Here is a 16570-nt window from a genome sequence, read left to right as displayed (position 1 = left end):
TGGCCGCCGGGCCACGCATGGCTCGTGCATGGCAGCCACGCCAGCCACCCCGTGCTCCATCCCCGAGGTCACCTCCTGCCATTTCCACTCACGCCGACTCCAGCATCCATGCGGCTCCGGCACATCACGCTCTCGGGGGACCTGCTAGTCCATCACAGGCTTTGCTAATCCATCCATGAGCCATTAAAACTCGGCAAATCCTTGTGCTGAGAGCATAAGGTGGGGACACAGCCGTCCTGAACTCTCATCCTCCTCTGGGCTGGACTCGGGTGCTCTGCTCACCCTCTGCTTGCTGTCGTGTGTTGATGAGGCAAGGAAAAGGTGTGGGATGATTTAAAGACAGGAATCCAGCCCAAGGCTCTTAAACCAAAGCAATAACTCCCATAACGGGGAGAGGAAACAGCTTTTGATCACCTGAGGATCTGTCTCGTTCTGTTTCCCGGCCTGGAGAGGGCTGCAGAAGCATCGGGATGTCCCTGCTGATGTTGGGCTGCAGCTCCAAGCGTGGGCAGGTCCCATCGCCTGGGAATGTGTCTCTGGGTCACTGTGACCCGCAGCCCATCGCGCTGCCAGCCCCTGGCATGGAGGTCCTGGGGCCTCACTGTTCTGCCCAGGGCATCACCTGGCTGCGTGAGCAAGTGGAGACTGGGCGATCGCTGGGGTTTTCCGATGAAGGGAAGGTGCCTGTTCCCATCTGCTGTGCGCTGGGAGCCGGGACATGCTGGAGGGCAAAGCTGGAGCTGCCGAGATGCTCTCGCTGGCCGGGCTCCCTTCCCGGAGGCAGCAGCATCCCCATCTGCCGGCTCTGCCTCCAGCCGCGTTGGGCATTTCCCAGGTTTGGGTCTATTTGCATTGTCCGATGGTTTTAAATGGCTCTAAAGTAGCGTCTTGCTTTCTAGCAATAATGATCCCCTTCTTCCTATCTTACGCCTTTCATCTCGAGATCTTGGAGGCATTTAATTGGTGAGGTCCCATTAGTAATTTAGATTTCCAGGAAAGGAAAATGACTCACAGAGAAGCCGGATGGTAAACAGGCCCTGATGCTGCTGCTGATTTATAGGTGTTTCCACTCTGCTAAGTGGGATTACAGCTTAATCTTTCTGCCTTTGTTTCCCTGCCTGTGAAATGGTGGCAGTTATACACCAGGCAGTTAATGATTCACGAGGCAGCTCTTTAACTCAGCTCTTGGCGTCCTGCGGAGAGGTTGTCTCCGGATAATTCCCGTGGCTTTCCCAGCTGATGGGGAATGGGGAGGGAGGTTGTGCCTTCATCCCAGCCACCGGGCAGGGCTGGGGCGAGAGCTCCAAGCGCCAACATCCCGCAATGCTTCCCGATGGATGCTGGTGCCTGCCTGGCCGTGCCAGCTGCTGGGAGCCCCCGCCACCTCCGGAGACTCGGCTGTCGCTTCTTTCCCCACTCACAGGGATGGGGAAGAGGGGCTGGGAGCTGCCTCACCTTCCCCAGGGGCTCCCGGAGCCGTGCTCACCCCACGCTCTGCTTGCAGGTGACACCCTTCCCGGAGGCCTACAGGGAGACGCTGCATGCCTACAAGATAAGCGAGCAAGACACCGATGTAAGAGCAAACGTCCATCCTGCGTGTCCCCCCCTCTGGCTCATGCTGTTGTCCCCGTCCCCTGCAGCAGGTCTGCTGTCCCCATAGAGAGAGGCTCCCGCGCAGCCGGGGTGGGACCTGGTGATGCCCCAAGTGTGGTATCTGCTGCCCGGGGACTAAATCCTTGGCTGAGTTTAGCTGCTTGGTCTTCCCCCGTGTCCAGATTTGGCTCATGTCACCCTGGCTGGGGCTGAGGTCCCTGCAATGGGAGCAGCAGGCTGGAAACCCTCCCCAGGACCACGCAGTTGTCCCATCAAAACAACCCCTGGGCCATGTCCTGCCTGTATCCCATCTCTCCCGGCTGAACACGGAGCCATTCATATGGGTGGTCTCATCTTCTTCCTTTTTCTTTCCCTCCCGGGGACAGAAGCTGCTGGGGAAGCTCTGCGAGCAGAACAAGGTGCTGCGGGAGCAGGAGAGGCTGGTGCAGCAGCTCCGAGCAGAGAAGGTACGTGGTGGGCAGCTCAGGTGGCCGTCTGGGGACAAACCTGGCTGCACAGCAATGGCCGTGCCCAGGCAGCACCTTTGTGGTGAGGAAGCGACGTGTCCTGCTCTCTTGGGGACAGCACAGCGGGGATGTTTCTGAGCTGGAGGACATGCCCTGGCCATGCTGTTGTCCTGGGAATCCCCAGTGTTAATGGCCTGTTAAGGAGAGGGACTGTAGCTCCTGCACCAGCTGGGCTCTCATGGCCGAATCTCCCTCCCAGGAGAGCCTGGAGAGTGCCCTGATGGGGACGCACCAGGAGCTGGAGATGTTCGGGAGCCAGCCCGCATACCCGGAGAAGCTGCTGCACAAGAAGGAATCGCTCCAGAACCAGCTCATCAACATCCGCGTGGAGCTGTCGCAGGCCAGCACGGTAACGGGCTGCCCCTCCGCCGCGGGACTGTCTCCCCCACCCGCCGAGACCTCTTTTCTCCCTTCCTGTAAAAAAAAAAAAACAGGGAAAGGGAAATTCCCTCGGCTGGCTGGGGAGCCAAACAAGCCAAAGTCCATCACTGGGGACAAGGCAGATTAACCCTCATGGTGCTGAGCTGGCACATGTTCCCGGAGCCGTCTCGGCTCCTCCTTCTGCCTCCGGCTTTCCCGCCTGATCTGCCATCGGCACTGGGAGCTCCCATGGGCACAGCAGAGCTTGTACCCCACTGCTGCCACCCCTGCCCCAGCCTGGGGGAGCTGTGTTGGGTGCAGCATCCCCATGCTTTCCTGGGTGCCCCCACGCTGTGCTGTGCTGGAGGAACCTGGCAAAGACCCCCTGACCCCCCCACCTTTCCCCCCTCCCCAGGCCTTGGCGAATAGCACCGCCGAGTACGAGAGCCTGGAGAGCGAGGTGTCCGCCCTGCACGACGACCTCTGGGAGCAGCTGAACCTGGACATCCAGGTGAGCGGGACCCCGCCGGCCCCAGGGTCCCTCCGCCATCCTCGGGGTCCCCCCACCAGCCTCATGGAGGTGGAAGCCCCCTGATTCCTTCAGCCCCAAGGAGACGGTTTGCAAGTGGCTGCTCCATTCTCAGCCCTCGGTGTCCTGCTTTGGCCACGGGCAAGGGCAGAGGGGCTGAGGGACCCTGTGCGCCATCGAGGGGCTGCAGCCCAGTGCTTCCCGTGCTGCTGGGCCTCCGTCAGCTCCCCCCGGCCCACGGGGGGCGCCTGGGGGAGCAGAATGATGGCTCCTGGCAGGAGACGAGTCGTGGGCGTGATGGCTCAGACCCCCCTGGGCTGTGTGTGCCTCAGCTGAACGCCCACGGGTCCCACGGCTCGGCGTGGGGCTGGGGCGCAGCGGGGCTGGCAGCGGTGGGAGCCGCTCTGACCGCTGCCTTCTCCCCCCTCCTCCAGAACGAAGTGGTCAACCGGCAGATCCAGAAGGAGATCTGGCGGATCCAGGACGTGATGGAGGGGCTGAGGAAGAACAACCCGTCCCGCGGCACGGACACTGCCAAGCACAGAGGTGGGCAAGGTCCATCCCTGCCCTCGCCCAGCACAAACCCCAGCGTGCCACGGCCTGGGGCATCCCCGGTGCCTTGTGCTGCCACGAGGCAGACGGCAGCACCCACTCGGGGACGTGGACGCCCCGGTGCACCCACTTATTTCTGCTTTTCTCCGCAGTGGCCATCGGCCCCTCGGGGACGTACAGCTCCAACAGCCCCGCCAGCCCCCTGAGCTCGGCCAGTCTCACCAGCCCCCTCAGCCCCTTCTCCCTCATCTCCGGCTCCCAGGGCTCTCCCACCAAGCCAGCACCCGGCGAGGTGAGTGAACCAGGGCGTCCCCAGGGAGCCCTTTGCCACCATCGGGTCCCCAGCCCAGCTCGCGGGCTGGCCCAAGCCCTCGCTCTCGGGGGCCGGGCGGGCACCAGACACAGAGGATGGCTGGGTTTCCTTATGGCTCTGCCTGGGGGCACCATTTTGGCCACGTGCATGGGCTGCGGTGTCCCCTGGTGACATCTGGGTCTGTGGTCCTTGCAGCTGGGCTTTGCAGCCTTTGGGCTCCTGCATCAAGCAGCCCTGAAGGCTGAGAGTTGCTCAGCTCCAGCCTTCGGCTTCGGGACCAGCTCCTGCTGCCAGCACAGTCCCCTCTCGGGGTTCTCACCTTCATCCACGTCAAGTTTAGGGTGGAATCTGGGGACTCCCCAACCCCTCCTGGCAGCACAGAGGCGATGCCAAGGTCTCCTGGGGGCTGCCAGCCCCAAGCTGGGGCACCCCTCGCTCAGGCAGCCCCCGAGCCCTGCCTGCCCCGCTGGGGGCATGCAGCAGCAAGGGTGACACACCAGAGGTGGCAAGCACTGTCCTCCTCTGCGTGGGGACACGGAGACCGCGGGGCCATGGCAGCGCCGTCCGGCTGCTCTCCCTCCTCCTTTCCTTGGCTCGACGCTTCCGCTGTGTGTTGTCTCGATCTTTTTTCTAACTCTCTCTTCCTTCCTGGCTCTCAGTGTCTCTGCTCTCACGCCTCACGCTCCTCTCCACCCCAGGAACCGGGCCCGCCTCGACCTCCCCTCCCCAAGTCCTACGTACCCCTGGAGTCTCCTCCGACTGTTCCTCCGCTCCCCGGCGAGAGCCGCCTCTGGCCGTACCCCACCTCCCCTTCCTGGCAGCAAGGCGGCGAGGCGAAGAGGGGACAGGTACCGAAACCTCTCCAGAGCAGCCCCGCAGCAGCGGCCCCGTCCTCTTCCTCCCCGAAACGTCGGCTGGAAGGGGCTGGGTTGAGACGGGCCATGGGGCTGCCCACCCTCTGCGCTGGCAAGGTGGGGACAGGGACCGCGCGGAGGTGGCACTTGGCGAAGGGACAGCAGCATGTGGCTGGTACCTGCCCTCTCCAAGGGGAGCAATGTCCCCCCAGCAGCCTCGCCGTGGCCCTCCTGTCCCCGCCAGGTCCCCTGCGCCCACACGCAGCACCCGCTGCACTCGCTCAGGATAGGGACAGGCTCCTGGCCAGCCCCCAAAGATCCCACAGGCCCCGGTACCAGCCCCTCTGCTTTCCTCTGCCCTCGCCTCTCTCGCTGTCCTTCTGCAGCGCCGCTCCCCGCCGTGCAGCACCGGCAAGCTCTGCCCACGGGGGTGACCTCCCCCCTCCAGCTCCTGCCCCGAACCCCAATTTGGGAATTCCTGGTAATGCCTCAGCTGCGCTCCCACCAGGGAAAGGGGCCAGCTTTGGGCACCAGGAGACAGAAGCGTCCTTGCGGCCGGGGGGGGCAGGATGCGTGCAGGCCGGGGCTGGCACCGCAAAGCCGTGGCCGTGCTGAGTTGGGGAAGGGTGACGGACCCCACTGCGAGCGCAGGTGGCATCTCCAGCAGCCGTGCGGCTGCAGGGTGGCACGGTCATGGCTGCAGGCCGATCCACGGGGTGTAAGGAGGGGTCGGGATGTGTCATCTCCGTGCGGAGCACAGGGTGGTCAAGAACAGCATGGTGGGCTCCTTGGCTTGTTGCTGTACCCCTCTGTTGTACCAGCACCATTGCACAGGTGCCGGGGCCCTGGGCAGGGTGTGCCCCGGGGAGGTAGGGGGGAAGGACCCCAAAAATGGCCTTCTGCTCGCTTTCCACTGCTGCACAGGGTCTGCCCTGACTTCTGCCCCCGTGGGACCCCATCCTCTCCTGCGGGCATGGGATCTCCCTGGAGCTCAGCACAGGGCCAGGGTGTCCCCATCCCGGGGCTCCTGGGTGCCACCCCCGAGCCGTGGCAGGACTGTCACCCCTGCAGGAAGCTTTTCCCACGCAGGAGCCTGTGCTATGGGGACAGTGATCCGTGCCCAGACTGAATGGGATGGGGCATAGCAGGGGCAAGAGCTGCAGAGCCCTGCGAACCCCTCTCCCCACACGTTTGGGGTGTACTGGTACCGCCTGGTCCGTGTCTGTGTGTCCATCCGCTCCCGGGAGTGCGTCTGCAGGCCGCGTGTCACCCCATGGCTCCGGAGAGCAGTGGGTCTACCCCCAGGCAGAGCACGGTCCCCAGGCAGGACGGGGTCTCACCGGGGTCCTGCTTTCCCCTACAGCCCAAGACGAGCTTCGAGCAGAGCAAGAAAGAGGTGCAGCGAGCAGCCCCCCCTGGACCCACGGCCGAGGGGCTCCTGCAGAGCCGGCAGGAGCAGGACGCGGAGAAGCAGGCGGCTCTCAACAAGGGTACGGCACCGGGGACAGCAGGTCCCACTCCAGTGGGCTCCTCCATGCCTGCCAGGAGCACCCAGCATCTTGCTGGGACCCTGCTCTTGGTCCCCGGGGGATTCAGCCTGGCGTTCCCGTTTGCTCCGCAGTGGGCATCGTCCCCCCCAGGACCAAGTCTCCAGCGGAGGAGGAGGCGGTGCCAGCTGCCGGCGTGCCAAGGAGGAGCGTGGGTGGCATGGCCAACGGGCTCAGCTCCCGGGTAGGGCTCACATCAAGGGGCTGGGGGCCAGGATGGTGGGGCTGGGGGCTGGGTTAGCAAAGTGGGGGCTGTATCACAGCCTGCGGGGCTGGGGCAGCGCACAGGGGAGCCCGTCCCTGCGTGGCTCCGCATCTCGGCATCCAACTCCTCGGGATCCCCCCCCGGGTTATTTTGGTGCCTTCCCCCCACCCCAGGAGCGGGCTGAGCAGCCCCATTCCAGAGTGTTGGGGCGCTGGGAGGATGGGGCCGGACCGTGCATGATCGTGGGGTTGGGCTCTCCCCAGGAGAGACCAAAGAGTGCTGTGTTCGCCAATGAAACGAAGGTGAAGATGAGCGTGGAGGAGCAGATCGACCGCATGAAGCGCCACCAGAGCGGCTCCATGAAGGAGAAGCGGCGCAGCCTGCAGCTCCCCAGCAGCCATCAGCCCGAGACCCCCGGCACAAAGGCACCCGCCTCCTACAAGGTGGTGAGTCCCCGCACTGGCCATGGGGCTGGGGCAAACCGGCCTGTGTTTTGCAGAGTGCCCGAGGTCCCTGATGGAGCAGAGGGGACACTGGGGGCTGGGGAAGGGGGTGGGTGCTGGGGAAGGGGACTGTGCCATCCTGGCGGGGCTCAGCGGGGCTGGGGTCCCTCGCAGGTGCGCCGGCACCGCAGCATCCACGAGGTTGATATCTCCGACCTGGAGGCAGCGCTGCGTTCCGACGACCCCGGCAAGGTCTACGAGACACCCCAGGAGGAGATCGCCCGGCTGCGCAAGATGGAGCTGGAGCCGCAGCACTACGACGTGGACATCAACAAGGAGGTGAGGACGGGCCGGCATGGGGGCTTGGGCACCGGGCATCCCTCCCTCCATGCCCTGCACCAGGGGGTCCATCCATCCTCCTGCATCGGTCAGGATCCTGGAGCCACTGGCCATACCCGGCCAGAGGTTGCCCTTGCCCAGGCAGGTGCTGGTGGCGAGTGGGGCAGGTGGGTGCTGGAGTGCGGATGGGTCCCCGGTGGCCAGCACACGGCTCAGCCCTTCCCACTGCCCCCAGCTCTCCACGCCGGATAAAGTCCTCATCCCTGAGCGGTACGTCGAACTGGAGCCCGACACGCCGCTCAGCCCCGAGGAGATGAAGGAGAAGCAGAAGAAAGTGGAAAGGATCAAGACCCTCATTGCCAAATCCAGGTGAGGCTGCTGTGCCTGTGCCCACGCCGGCCATCCCGGGGTGCGCCCCACCGCCCCCCGCACCCCTTCCCCATCCATCCCCGTGGGGTCTGTCCCCTCGAGGCCAGGCGTGGGTGCTGATGCCGGGTGCTCTGCCCAGCCTGCAGAACGTCATCCCCCTGGGCGAGGGGGAGGTGGACGCCCCCCAGGACCCCGAGACCCAGCTGCAGGAGCAGGAGAAGAGGATAGAGATCTCGTGTGCTCTGGCTGCTGAAGCCTCCCGCCGGGGCCGCATGCTCTCGGGTAAGGCACGGGGGGACACGGAGGGTCGGAGCCTGCCAGCCCCATGGGAGAGCGGACCACGAGTAGTGTTACGTGCCGAAGGAGAAGGAGGGGTGAGGCAGGATTTATGGGCTGGACAGGCAGCAAGGGGTAAATACAGGCAGGAGAGCGGGTTGCATCGGTCCTGGGGCAGGGCATCCCTGCGCAGTGGGACAACCAGCCTGGTGATGCTGGCGGATGCCGGGACCGTGCCCACGGTGCCTGGGGCTGCGGCAGCTCTGAGTGTCGTGGGATGGAGCAGCCGCTTCAGCCAGGCACAGGTTCCGCCACCTCATCAGAAGCATTGGAGATGCTGCAGGATGGGAATGCCCGGCCATGCAGCGCGCGGTGGCACACCCTGCCCGAGCCACCATGGTGACACACCATGCCTTGTCCATGAGGAGCCCTGCGGGGAGCTCACGTGTGCGTGCCGCGGCCGGGCGCCGCTGTGGCTGTTTGTCCTGACCGCGCTTGCTTCCCCCCTTTCCTTCCTCTCCCTTTCCTCCCCTCCGCTAACCTCTCGCTGGGTCCTTCCTTCCCCTCGCCGCTGCCGGCAGCTTGTGTTCTTCATGCCCTTCTCCCATTTCTTGTTTCCAGCTCAATGCGCTACCCCAAGCCCTCCCACCTCCCCAGCCTCCCCGACTCCACCGACCAACCCCCTCTCGTCTGAAACATCCCGGGCCGCCGACAACAGCCATTTTATGCGTGTCTGAGCCATGAAGTAAGCACTTCTTCTCTCGTACTTCATCCCATCTTCTCTCCATCCCAGGGGGCCGGGCAGGGGGGGCGCCTCTTCTGCGCCCATCCATCGCTGCTTGCTCCAGCTAACATCTCCCGAGCCACGTCAGCCCCGTCTCCTCCATGGACCAAGCGCAAGTGTCCTCCAAGGCGAAGGCAGGGACCCCAGCGTGGGCAGGGGGACACCTGCAGGGACCAAAAAAGGGGGGGTCTCAAGGCCAGGCTCTGGGGGATACCTGCCTTGGCACATCTGCGTTGGTGGCTGCAAAGTGGGGGGACATGGCATCCCCCTGCTCGGTTGGAGGTTCCCCTCAGAGAGCTGGGGGCACAGAGCCGAATCTGCGCTAGGTTTTCCTCCAAGCAGGGCAGGAGGGGTCTGTGGGGTGGGCACAGGGGCTGCCCCCCAGCCCCACGCGTAGCTCGGCCCCGCTCTCCTCTCCCTCCAGCTCAAGCCCTGTCTGCTGCTGGCGCCGTCAAGTTCCACGGGGCCACGTTTTAACGTCCCGACACGACAGTGAACCTCTCGCCATCGTTTTCGGTTCTCCCGGACCCCCTTCCCTCCCGCCGACGGCGAGACCACCCGGCACAGCCCAGCGGGGAGACGTGTCGCCGACACCCCCAGCTGCTCTGCCCCGTCCCCGAGGAGACGCGCGGCTGCTGGCAGGTTGTCCACTGGAGCGTGGTCCCCGAGGAGCCCCCCTGGGACAGATCGGCGGTGTCCTGGGTGTCAGGCTTGCATGGACAAGGCGTCAGGCAGGGGCATCTGCAGCGGTGGCCGCCGGCACAGTGGCCATCTCCTTGCTGGGGTAGCCCTGGGGGAGCATTGGACTCCCCAGGCTGGATGCGTTGGTCTCCCAAAGGTCTGCGAAGGGGTTCTGGGTGGCCAGTCCCCACCATGGATGGTGCTTCCACCTTACACTGGACCTGGATGCTCCATCTCGGCTCCTTGGGTGCCTCTTCCCCTCCCTGTGCCCTGAACCTGCTTTTAGCATCCGTCTGGCTGGGGGTGGCCACCGGCAGAGCCTGGCCTGTCCCACCGCCCCTCACGGTGGTGGCTCAGCAGGAGGAAGAAGGAGCTGTGACGGGGACAGGAGGGATGGAGATGGGACTGAGGGGAGGACAGGGAGGTGCCCAGGGGAGCGGTGCACCCAGGATGGCGTGAGGGCTGCCCGGGGCACTGGTGCGCCGCTGGCACGGAGCAGGAGGTCTGGGCAGGGCTGGGGACGTGTCACGGGAGCAGAGATGGAGCGGTGGTGGGGAGCTGGGGGGGGGGCGAGGTGGGACGGCAAAGCCGCGGGCTCGGCAGGGATCCCTCTGCGCTGGATGGGGATGGCGACCAGGAGGAGAAGGGGCTTGGGGCCAGGCGGCAGCAGTGGGACTCGTCCTCAGCGTGGGGAGCAGCGCTGTAGCTGCCCCCCCCCGTCCTTCTGTCACCTCTGTCTCAGCCCCTCTGAAAATCCAGCACCGCGTCTCGCCCCAAGACCTTACCGTTGCACTCCAGACCCTCAAATCTGTTTGGTTTTCCTGTAGCGAGTTTACCCTTTTCTGTAGCTTTCTGGAGGGAGGGGGGGAAAAAAAGAAGCTGGTTCTGCCTAGAAAAGTGGAACCTCCCCCGCGAGGTTGTGCAGGGCTGCCGCAATGGGGCCGGAGGGGGCAGAGGGAGTGAGGAGCTGGGTACCATCCATCCTGCAGCTATTTCCCTCCCGGCCTGATCCTGACACCCACCAGGACCCCCACCCTGTGCTACGCCCCCCCCCTCCCCCCGCATCCCCATCGCCCCCTGCGCACCCCATCTTAGCAATACCGGTAGGATCCCAGGAGCCCCGAGTCCCGCAGCCCTCTTAGCTCATAAAGCTGGCCCTTTATTTTGCTATTACATGCCTTAATATATGTTTTATGGAAATTATACATTTATAATATATATCTATATTTGGTTTTCTCTTCTTTTCTGGGAGGTACGGTTTTGTGCTAATCTCTCTCTCCACAGGGCTGTTGGCATCGGCCCTGCCAATGAGTTGCAAAAGCAGATTCTTTGCCAATCTATCAGAGGGGGGGGGGGGGGGGGGGAAAGAAAATTTAAAAAAAAAAAAAAGGAGAAAAAAAATACCTATTTAAAATATATATATTTTTTCTGCTTTTATTAAAAGCAAATTTATTTAAAATAAAATATAAAAGAGACTGTAAGTTTTAAGAGATGATGCGTTTATTTCCCTGTCCCCGAGTGCAGTGGCGGGGTGGCCGGGGCGGGCTCCCCAGCCCGTGTAACCGGGGTGGACCCCACTTACACCGGCTGCGGGGACACCGCCGGGACGTGCCGGCTGTGGCCCACGCCGGGGCTGGGAGCTGCCCGGTGGGGAGCCGACGGGGCACCCAGACCCACGGGCAGCAGTTCCTCCTGGCTCTGGGGGCCGGAAGGGACGAGGAGCATCCCCGTGCTCCGGTTCCCGGAGCCACCGGTGAGCTCCGTGCCACGGTGGCCAGGTCTGAGCATTCCCCAAACCGTGAGCGCAGCCCAGTGCACCACCACCCCACGGCTGCCCTGTTGTGGAACCTGGTAGTCCTTATTTTGTGGTTTTTTTTTTTTTTTAAAAAAAAAACAAACTTAATTTTATTTTGGTTATTATTTTTCATAACACTTCATATACCAGTGACTTGTAACCGAGAAAGGATTTGCATCGGGAGGAAATCTATTTATGCACTGGGGAGGGTGGGGAGGGAGGCATTTGTTTTCTGGGTTTTTTTTGCTAGTGTTAGAGAAATAAAAGTATCTAAGAAACGACAAGGTGTCGGTGTCTTTTGTGGAGAGGTGACCTTGGATAACGCTTCCATACGAGCGCGAAGAGGCAGGGGATGCGTGGCTACAGCATTTCAACCGTTGAGGAAGGGTCTCGCCTTGCCCATAGCTCGCTCCAGGGCTGGTGGCACCTCCTCCTCCCTCTCCCTGGTTTGCGGGGGGTCATTTTTCCCGTGGAGTTTATTCTAGCTCAATAGCCAGCCCTCTTGGAGGAATAAAAGAGATGCATTTCTACCCGGCAAATTCGCGTAAAGCCAAGGAATAAAAGCGACGGGGTTGTGAATGTGTGGAGCTGCAGGCTCTCCTGAGGGACGTGGGTGTAGAGGTCCCTGGGGGGTGGCAGGGAAGGCAGGATCAGGCAGGGACCCGTGGCCACCGGCCCCTCTGTATGTCACCCTGTGGCGATGCCTGGCCCCCGTGTCCCCCCTGCAGGAGGTGCTGCGGGCGCGGGGCAGGTGCTGCCGGGGCGTTAATGATTTGCAGGATGACGTGGGGACTAAAGGGCTTTCCAAGGGTCGCTGCCGGGGAGGCACGTGGAAGGGCGGCAGCCCTCGCCCAGCCCCATCGCCGGCAAGATGGTGTCTCTGACCGACTTCCAGCGTAAGCGGGCGGGCTGGGGTGGCCGTGTCCCCGTGGCGATGCCCATCAGCAGGGCACAGCATGGGGATGCTCCACAGCTGGGGCTGGAGGCTGCTGACGGGGGGTCGCCAGGGCAGGGAGAGGGTGCAGTGCCCCATCCTGGGGTGGGGGGACACGGCAGGAGCCCTGCTGGGGTGTGGGGACACACCAGGAGCTCCCTCGGGGGTGGCGAGCACCGTGGGCGCTGCAGGGCCGGGGTTACCCTCACCCTCTGCCCCAGGTCTGCACCAGGAACAGCAGCTGGGAACGTGCCTGGCTTGTCCGGGGAGCATCTCCAGCCTCCCCCACCAGCTGCCTGCACCAGCACCCTTCATGCAACCGCCTAGAAAAATGCTGGAGGCGACCTTCCCGTTTATTTTTTCTTTATCTATCAGCCCAGAGGAGCTCCCCAAGGCTTGAGCAGGTGGAAAAGCTGTTTCTAAGCTTTGGAGACAAATCCAAAGCACATTTGTGGGAGGGAACGGGCCAGGGATATGCCAAGGAGAGCGACCGCAGCCTGAGGTTCTCTCCCATTGTCCGCAGGGATTGGCGTGGGACTGGTCGGCTTCGGCCTCTTCTTCCTCCTTTTTGGGATGCTCTTGTACTTCGACTCGGTGCTCCTGGCCTTTGGGAACGTGAGTACAGGGCTGCCGGGGCTCCCCACAGCGGGCACTGATGCCCAGGATGGAGCCAAGGGTCCGTCTGGGCAGGACTTCTCTGATCTGCTCCCCTTCATCCTCCCAGATCCTCTTCCTCTCTGGCTTGGTCTTCATCATCGGCTTCAAGAGGACCTTCACCTTCTTCTTCCAGCGGCCAAAGATGAAGGGCACCAGCTTCTTTCTTGGGGGGGTCGTCGTTGTCCTCATGCGGTGGCCCCTCCTGGGCATGTTGCTGGAGGCTTATGGCTTCATCAACCTCTTCAGGTCCGTCCCACAGCACCCAGTGGCCCAGGCTGGAGAGCAGAAGCCGTCAAGCCTCGTGGCCTGAAGCCCTGGACAGAACCCCACTGCTCCCATCCCGGCAAAATCCTGGCACGGATCTTAACCAAGACTTTTGTTTCAATGCAGGAGTTTTTTCCCGGTGGCTTTTGGGTTTTTGGGCTCGCTGGCAAACATCCCCGTGCTGAGCAAGGTGAGGGGGGCGCTGGGCATGGTTCTCCCGGGTGGATGTGACCCTTGGGGTTCTCAGTCCTTGGGTGATAACCATCCTGATCGCAATGGTTGGGACCAGTCAGGGGAGGTCACTGCGGGGCCTCTCCATGGTCGCCTGAAGATGCACTGGAGGATTTTCCTGCTAATCAGGATCTGTCCCTGTCGCAGCTCTTGCAGAAGGTGGGAGACAGCAGCTCCATGGTGTGACCTGCGAGACGGGCCGCATCGCTGGAGATGGGACGGCGCAAGGAAGCCCTGGATCCGGCTGTCCCGTGGTGAGCTGCCACCTCTCTCATCCCCAGGACCCTCAGCACTGGTCGGAGCCACCCCCGCTGTGGGGACGGTGCCTTGCTGCCCCACGGGGATCCTGTGAGCAGCTCCTGAGCGAGGCTCCGGGGACCAAACGCTGTGCCAGGCAGGCTTCTGGAATTATTAGCGTTATTTTATTCTTTTTGTCTTCCCCTGTTGAGAGATTAAATTAAAAAATGTGTCTGAGACTGAACTCAGGCTGTGCTCCTTTCCTCTGGCTCAAGGCTTGCTCCAGCTCTGGCTCCTCTTAGTGTTCACCAAGGGGCACCATGGCCATGGCTGGAGACGGCATGGGGATCTTCCCATGGCCATGGCTGGAGAAGGCATGGGGTTCTTCCCATGGCTACGGCTGCAGATGGCATGGGGATCTTCCCATGGCTGTGGCTGGAGGTGGCGTGGGGACCTTCCCATGGCCACAGCTGGAGGTGGCACAGGGACCTTCCCATGGCCACAGCTGGAGATGATATGGGGACCTTCCTATGGCTGTGGCTGGAGGTGCCATGGGGACCTTCCCATGGTCATGGCTGGAGAGGTGGCACAGGGACCTTCCAGTGGCCATGGCCCCAACTGCCCTGGCCACGAGCCCTGGCCAGCGCGGGTAGGCCTGGCTCGCCGGCAGTGGCCATGGCACTGCCTTCCCACGCGTCCCACGGGGATGTGGGCTGCGGAGAGCAGAGCCCGGGGAGCCGCGGGAGAGGGTAGGGGAGGTTAGGAAAACACCCATTAAACCACATTAACATTTCATGACCTGATCGGAGGAGAGTAAATTACCCTGTTCAAATTCAGCCACCATGAAAAAGCAAATGACATCTGGGGTTATTAATTAATTGAGAGATGCTGGGGTGGGGTGGGGGGGCTGGAGCAAATCCATAGAGTTACAGTGCTGCTGTCTCTGAGCGTTACGGGCCAGGACCCGCATTTCCCATAGACCTGCTTCCTGCGGGACGCGGCCAGGAAGGAGCAGAGCTGGATCCGCTGGCTGCTGCCTGGCAGGATGGAGCCGGTGGGACCTACGGCGGTGGCGAGCATCGGGAGAGTTCTGCCAGGGTTTGAGCCAGGAGAACATCTCCAGCGCCCTGTGCCCACCCCAACACCAGTGTGGGTGCTGGGGGAGCCTGGCTGCCCACCCGCGACCCAGACGTCTGCACCGCTCCTGCTGAGATGTGTGGCTTACACCCCGGAGAGGGATCCGGCCCCATCGGCTGGCATTCAAAGCACCTTTTCATCCGCCGCGCATCCTCACAGCCCCAGCACACCTTCTGAGAGGGCGATGGGAACCTGCCGCTTTCCAGCCTGTGTCTGGAGGGACGGAAAGTGGCTGGTTTGGCCGGCTGCTGGGGGCCCCGTCACATCGCGTCACCCACCACGTCCCCTCTGCGTCCTCTCTGCAGCCGATTTGGCCTCAAGAACCCTTCAGGCCCAGGTGCATCAAGTGCTTTTAGACCCTGCTTGAGGCAGGACCTGCACTGCTGGATGCTCCGGAGGATGAGCATCCCCCAGTGTGAGGGGCCGGCTGCTCGCTGGGAGACCTTTGCTGCAGGCAGGAATCTGAGGACAGTGCGGAGCCCTCTGAGCTTAACCTCGGATGATTATAAAGGAGCTGTTTTGTTCGGGCTGCAGAAACTCCTCTCCCCAGGAGCGCAGCCAGCATGGCCGGAGAACTGGTCGGATAACTCAACGGGTCCGCGCGATCAGAGACACAAGCTAAACGGATGCGAGCCAGGTTTCTATGAGCGCTTGGGAAGCTGGGTGCAAGCAGGAGCTTAATTAAACCAAGGCAATCACATCAAAGCTGGTCCCTGTGCAGATACCCTTCTTAACTTGCAAGAATTAATTAATGAGTTTGAGTTAAACCTGTTCCCTCTTGATTGAAGCGCAGCCTGATGGAGCTGGTGGCACTTTGCAGGTACTGCCCCCGTGCCCGGGTTCGCGGTGGGTTGGCACCAGGTGAGAGCAGAGCTCTGAAGGCTCAGCTGATGGCGGGTCACTCATTTGGGTACCCAAAGCCCAGGCCCAGCAGCCTGCCTGAGCCCTGGGGAGCAGAGGATGAGCTCCACAGCAGGTATAAATGAGGGCAGCATCCCTCAGATGCTCATCCACAGAATGCTCCTGAGAAGGGGGAAAAGAAAACGGAGCAGTTTCCCAGCACCAGCTTGGCTGTGGGCAGGAGGAAGGTAGAGGTGGGTCCAGCTCTGCTGGTGTCAGGGCCAGCTTTGATGATAAAGCGGAGGGGTTTGGAGCAGAGCGAGAGCCGGGCAGCTGCCTGGGGAGGAGGGATGGGAGGGGAAGAGCGGGATGGACGTCACGCGGATAAGCGAGGGCCGCAGCCTCCCTGGTGCCTAGCTGCAATTCCCATCTTTGCTTCACCCCGGCTGAAAACTTGGGCTGCAGAGCAACTTTTCCTGGTGAAGCTTCATCTTCGGAGCTTCCCCAGAAGGAAGAGGAGCGCTCCTAGAGACATCGCGTGCAGGATAACGTGATTCCCTCTGTTTAATGCCCCATCCCTGTGGCAGCAAGCATGGGTCACCTGGGCGTGTGTCCCCAGGACTTCACCCTGCTGGGAAAAATGAAGCCAGGCTTCACCCAGCATCATCCCTGGGTGGCAGCGGGGGATGCTTCCCGGCTGGCTCCAGAGTGACCCGGGGAAAGGCTGGGATGGAGCAGGCAGCAGCGAGCGGGAGCTGGCGCTGCTCTCCCCAGCCTGCCTTTCTGGGGCTTATTGCAGGGAAATGTTTTCCCTCTGGTTCAGTAAACTGCGATTTCGATGTGCCCTGCCAGAGAAGTTTTGGTTTTAAGGAAACACTTTGGGTGAAGCCCTGGCTCTGCTGACGTCAATGGCCGAATTCCCCCGGTGTCGGTGCCGTCCGGAGCCAAAGTCCTTTCCAAAAGTTGCTTTGGTGCTTGAGCTTTTTGGTCATGCGGAACAAGGATCCTCACGAGCCTCGTGTGTTTTTTACGAGCAACAAACTCACGGATTAGAAATGCGCGTAAAATGTGTGGGAAGGACAGAAATGTGCCTACCTTTTTGT

At 62.3% G+C, this 16570-nt stretch overlaps 2 protein-coding genes across 4 annotated transcripts in view; both read left to right on the top strand.

Moving 5' to 3' along the window:
* Nucleotides 1-10724, top strand: part of PLEKHA6 (pleckstrin homology domain containing A6) — a 34611-nt gene extending 23887 nt beyond the window's left edge. The window contains exons 10-24 of one of the 3 annotated variants that reach the window (XM_054181526.1): nucleotides 1505-1573; nucleotides 1980-2060; nucleotides 2320-2469; nucleotides 2896-2991; nucleotides 3444-3555; nucleotides 3714-3853; nucleotides 4573-4722; nucleotides 6092-6218; nucleotides 6350-6459; nucleotides 6744-6926; nucleotides 7098-7262; nucleotides 7498-7631; nucleotides 7771-7913; nucleotides 8529-8652; nucleotides 9116-10724. In XM_054181526.1, coding sequence (XP_054037501.1) covers nucleotides 1505-1573; nucleotides 1980-2060; nucleotides 2320-2469; nucleotides 2896-2991; nucleotides 3444-3555; nucleotides 3714-3853; nucleotides 4573-4722; nucleotides 6092-6218; nucleotides 6350-6459; nucleotides 6744-6926; nucleotides 7098-7262; nucleotides 7498-7631; nucleotides 7771-7913; nucleotides 8529-8644 — 1776 coding nt within the window. In that variant the 3' untranslated portion in view covers nucleotides 8645-8652; nucleotides 9116-10724. The remainder of the gene's footprint in view (nucleotides 1-1504; nucleotides 1574-1979; nucleotides 2061-2319; nucleotides 2470-2895; nucleotides 2992-3443; nucleotides 3556-3713; nucleotides 3854-4572; nucleotides 4723-6091; nucleotides 6219-6349; nucleotides 6460-6743; nucleotides 6927-7097; nucleotides 7263-7497; nucleotides 7632-7770; nucleotides 7914-8528; nucleotides 8653-9115) is intronic. The other 2 variants (XM_054181527.1, XM_054181528.1) reach the window with 2 other exon arrangements.
* A 1286-nt stretch (nucleotides 10725-12010) lies between these two features.
* Nucleotides 12011-13622, top strand: GOLT1A (golgi transport 1A). The gene is made up of 5 exons (XM_054181377.1): nucleotides 12011-12063; nucleotides 12625-12716; nucleotides 12826-13004; nucleotides 13149-13212; nucleotides 13401-13622. The coding sequence occupies exons 1-5, from the start codon at nucleotides 12039-12041 to the stop codon at nucleotides 13437-13439; spliced, it is 399 nt and encodes a 132-aa protein (XP_054037352.1). The 5' UTR covers nucleotides 12011-12038; the 3' UTR covers nucleotides 13440-13622.
* The last annotated feature ends 2948 nt before the right edge of the window (nucleotides 13623-16570 follow it).

The sequence above is a fragment of the Rissa tridactyla genome, chromosome 21, assembly GCF_028500815.1.
Source record: "Rissa tridactyla isolate bRisTri1 chromosome 21, bRisTri1.patW.cur.20221130, whole genome shotgun sequence".
Classification (NCBI taxonomy): domain Eukaryota; kingdom Metazoa; phylum Chordata; class Aves; order Charadriiformes; family Laridae; genus Rissa; species Rissa tridactyla.
This window is presented reverse-complemented; position numbering and strand designations above follow the sequence as displayed.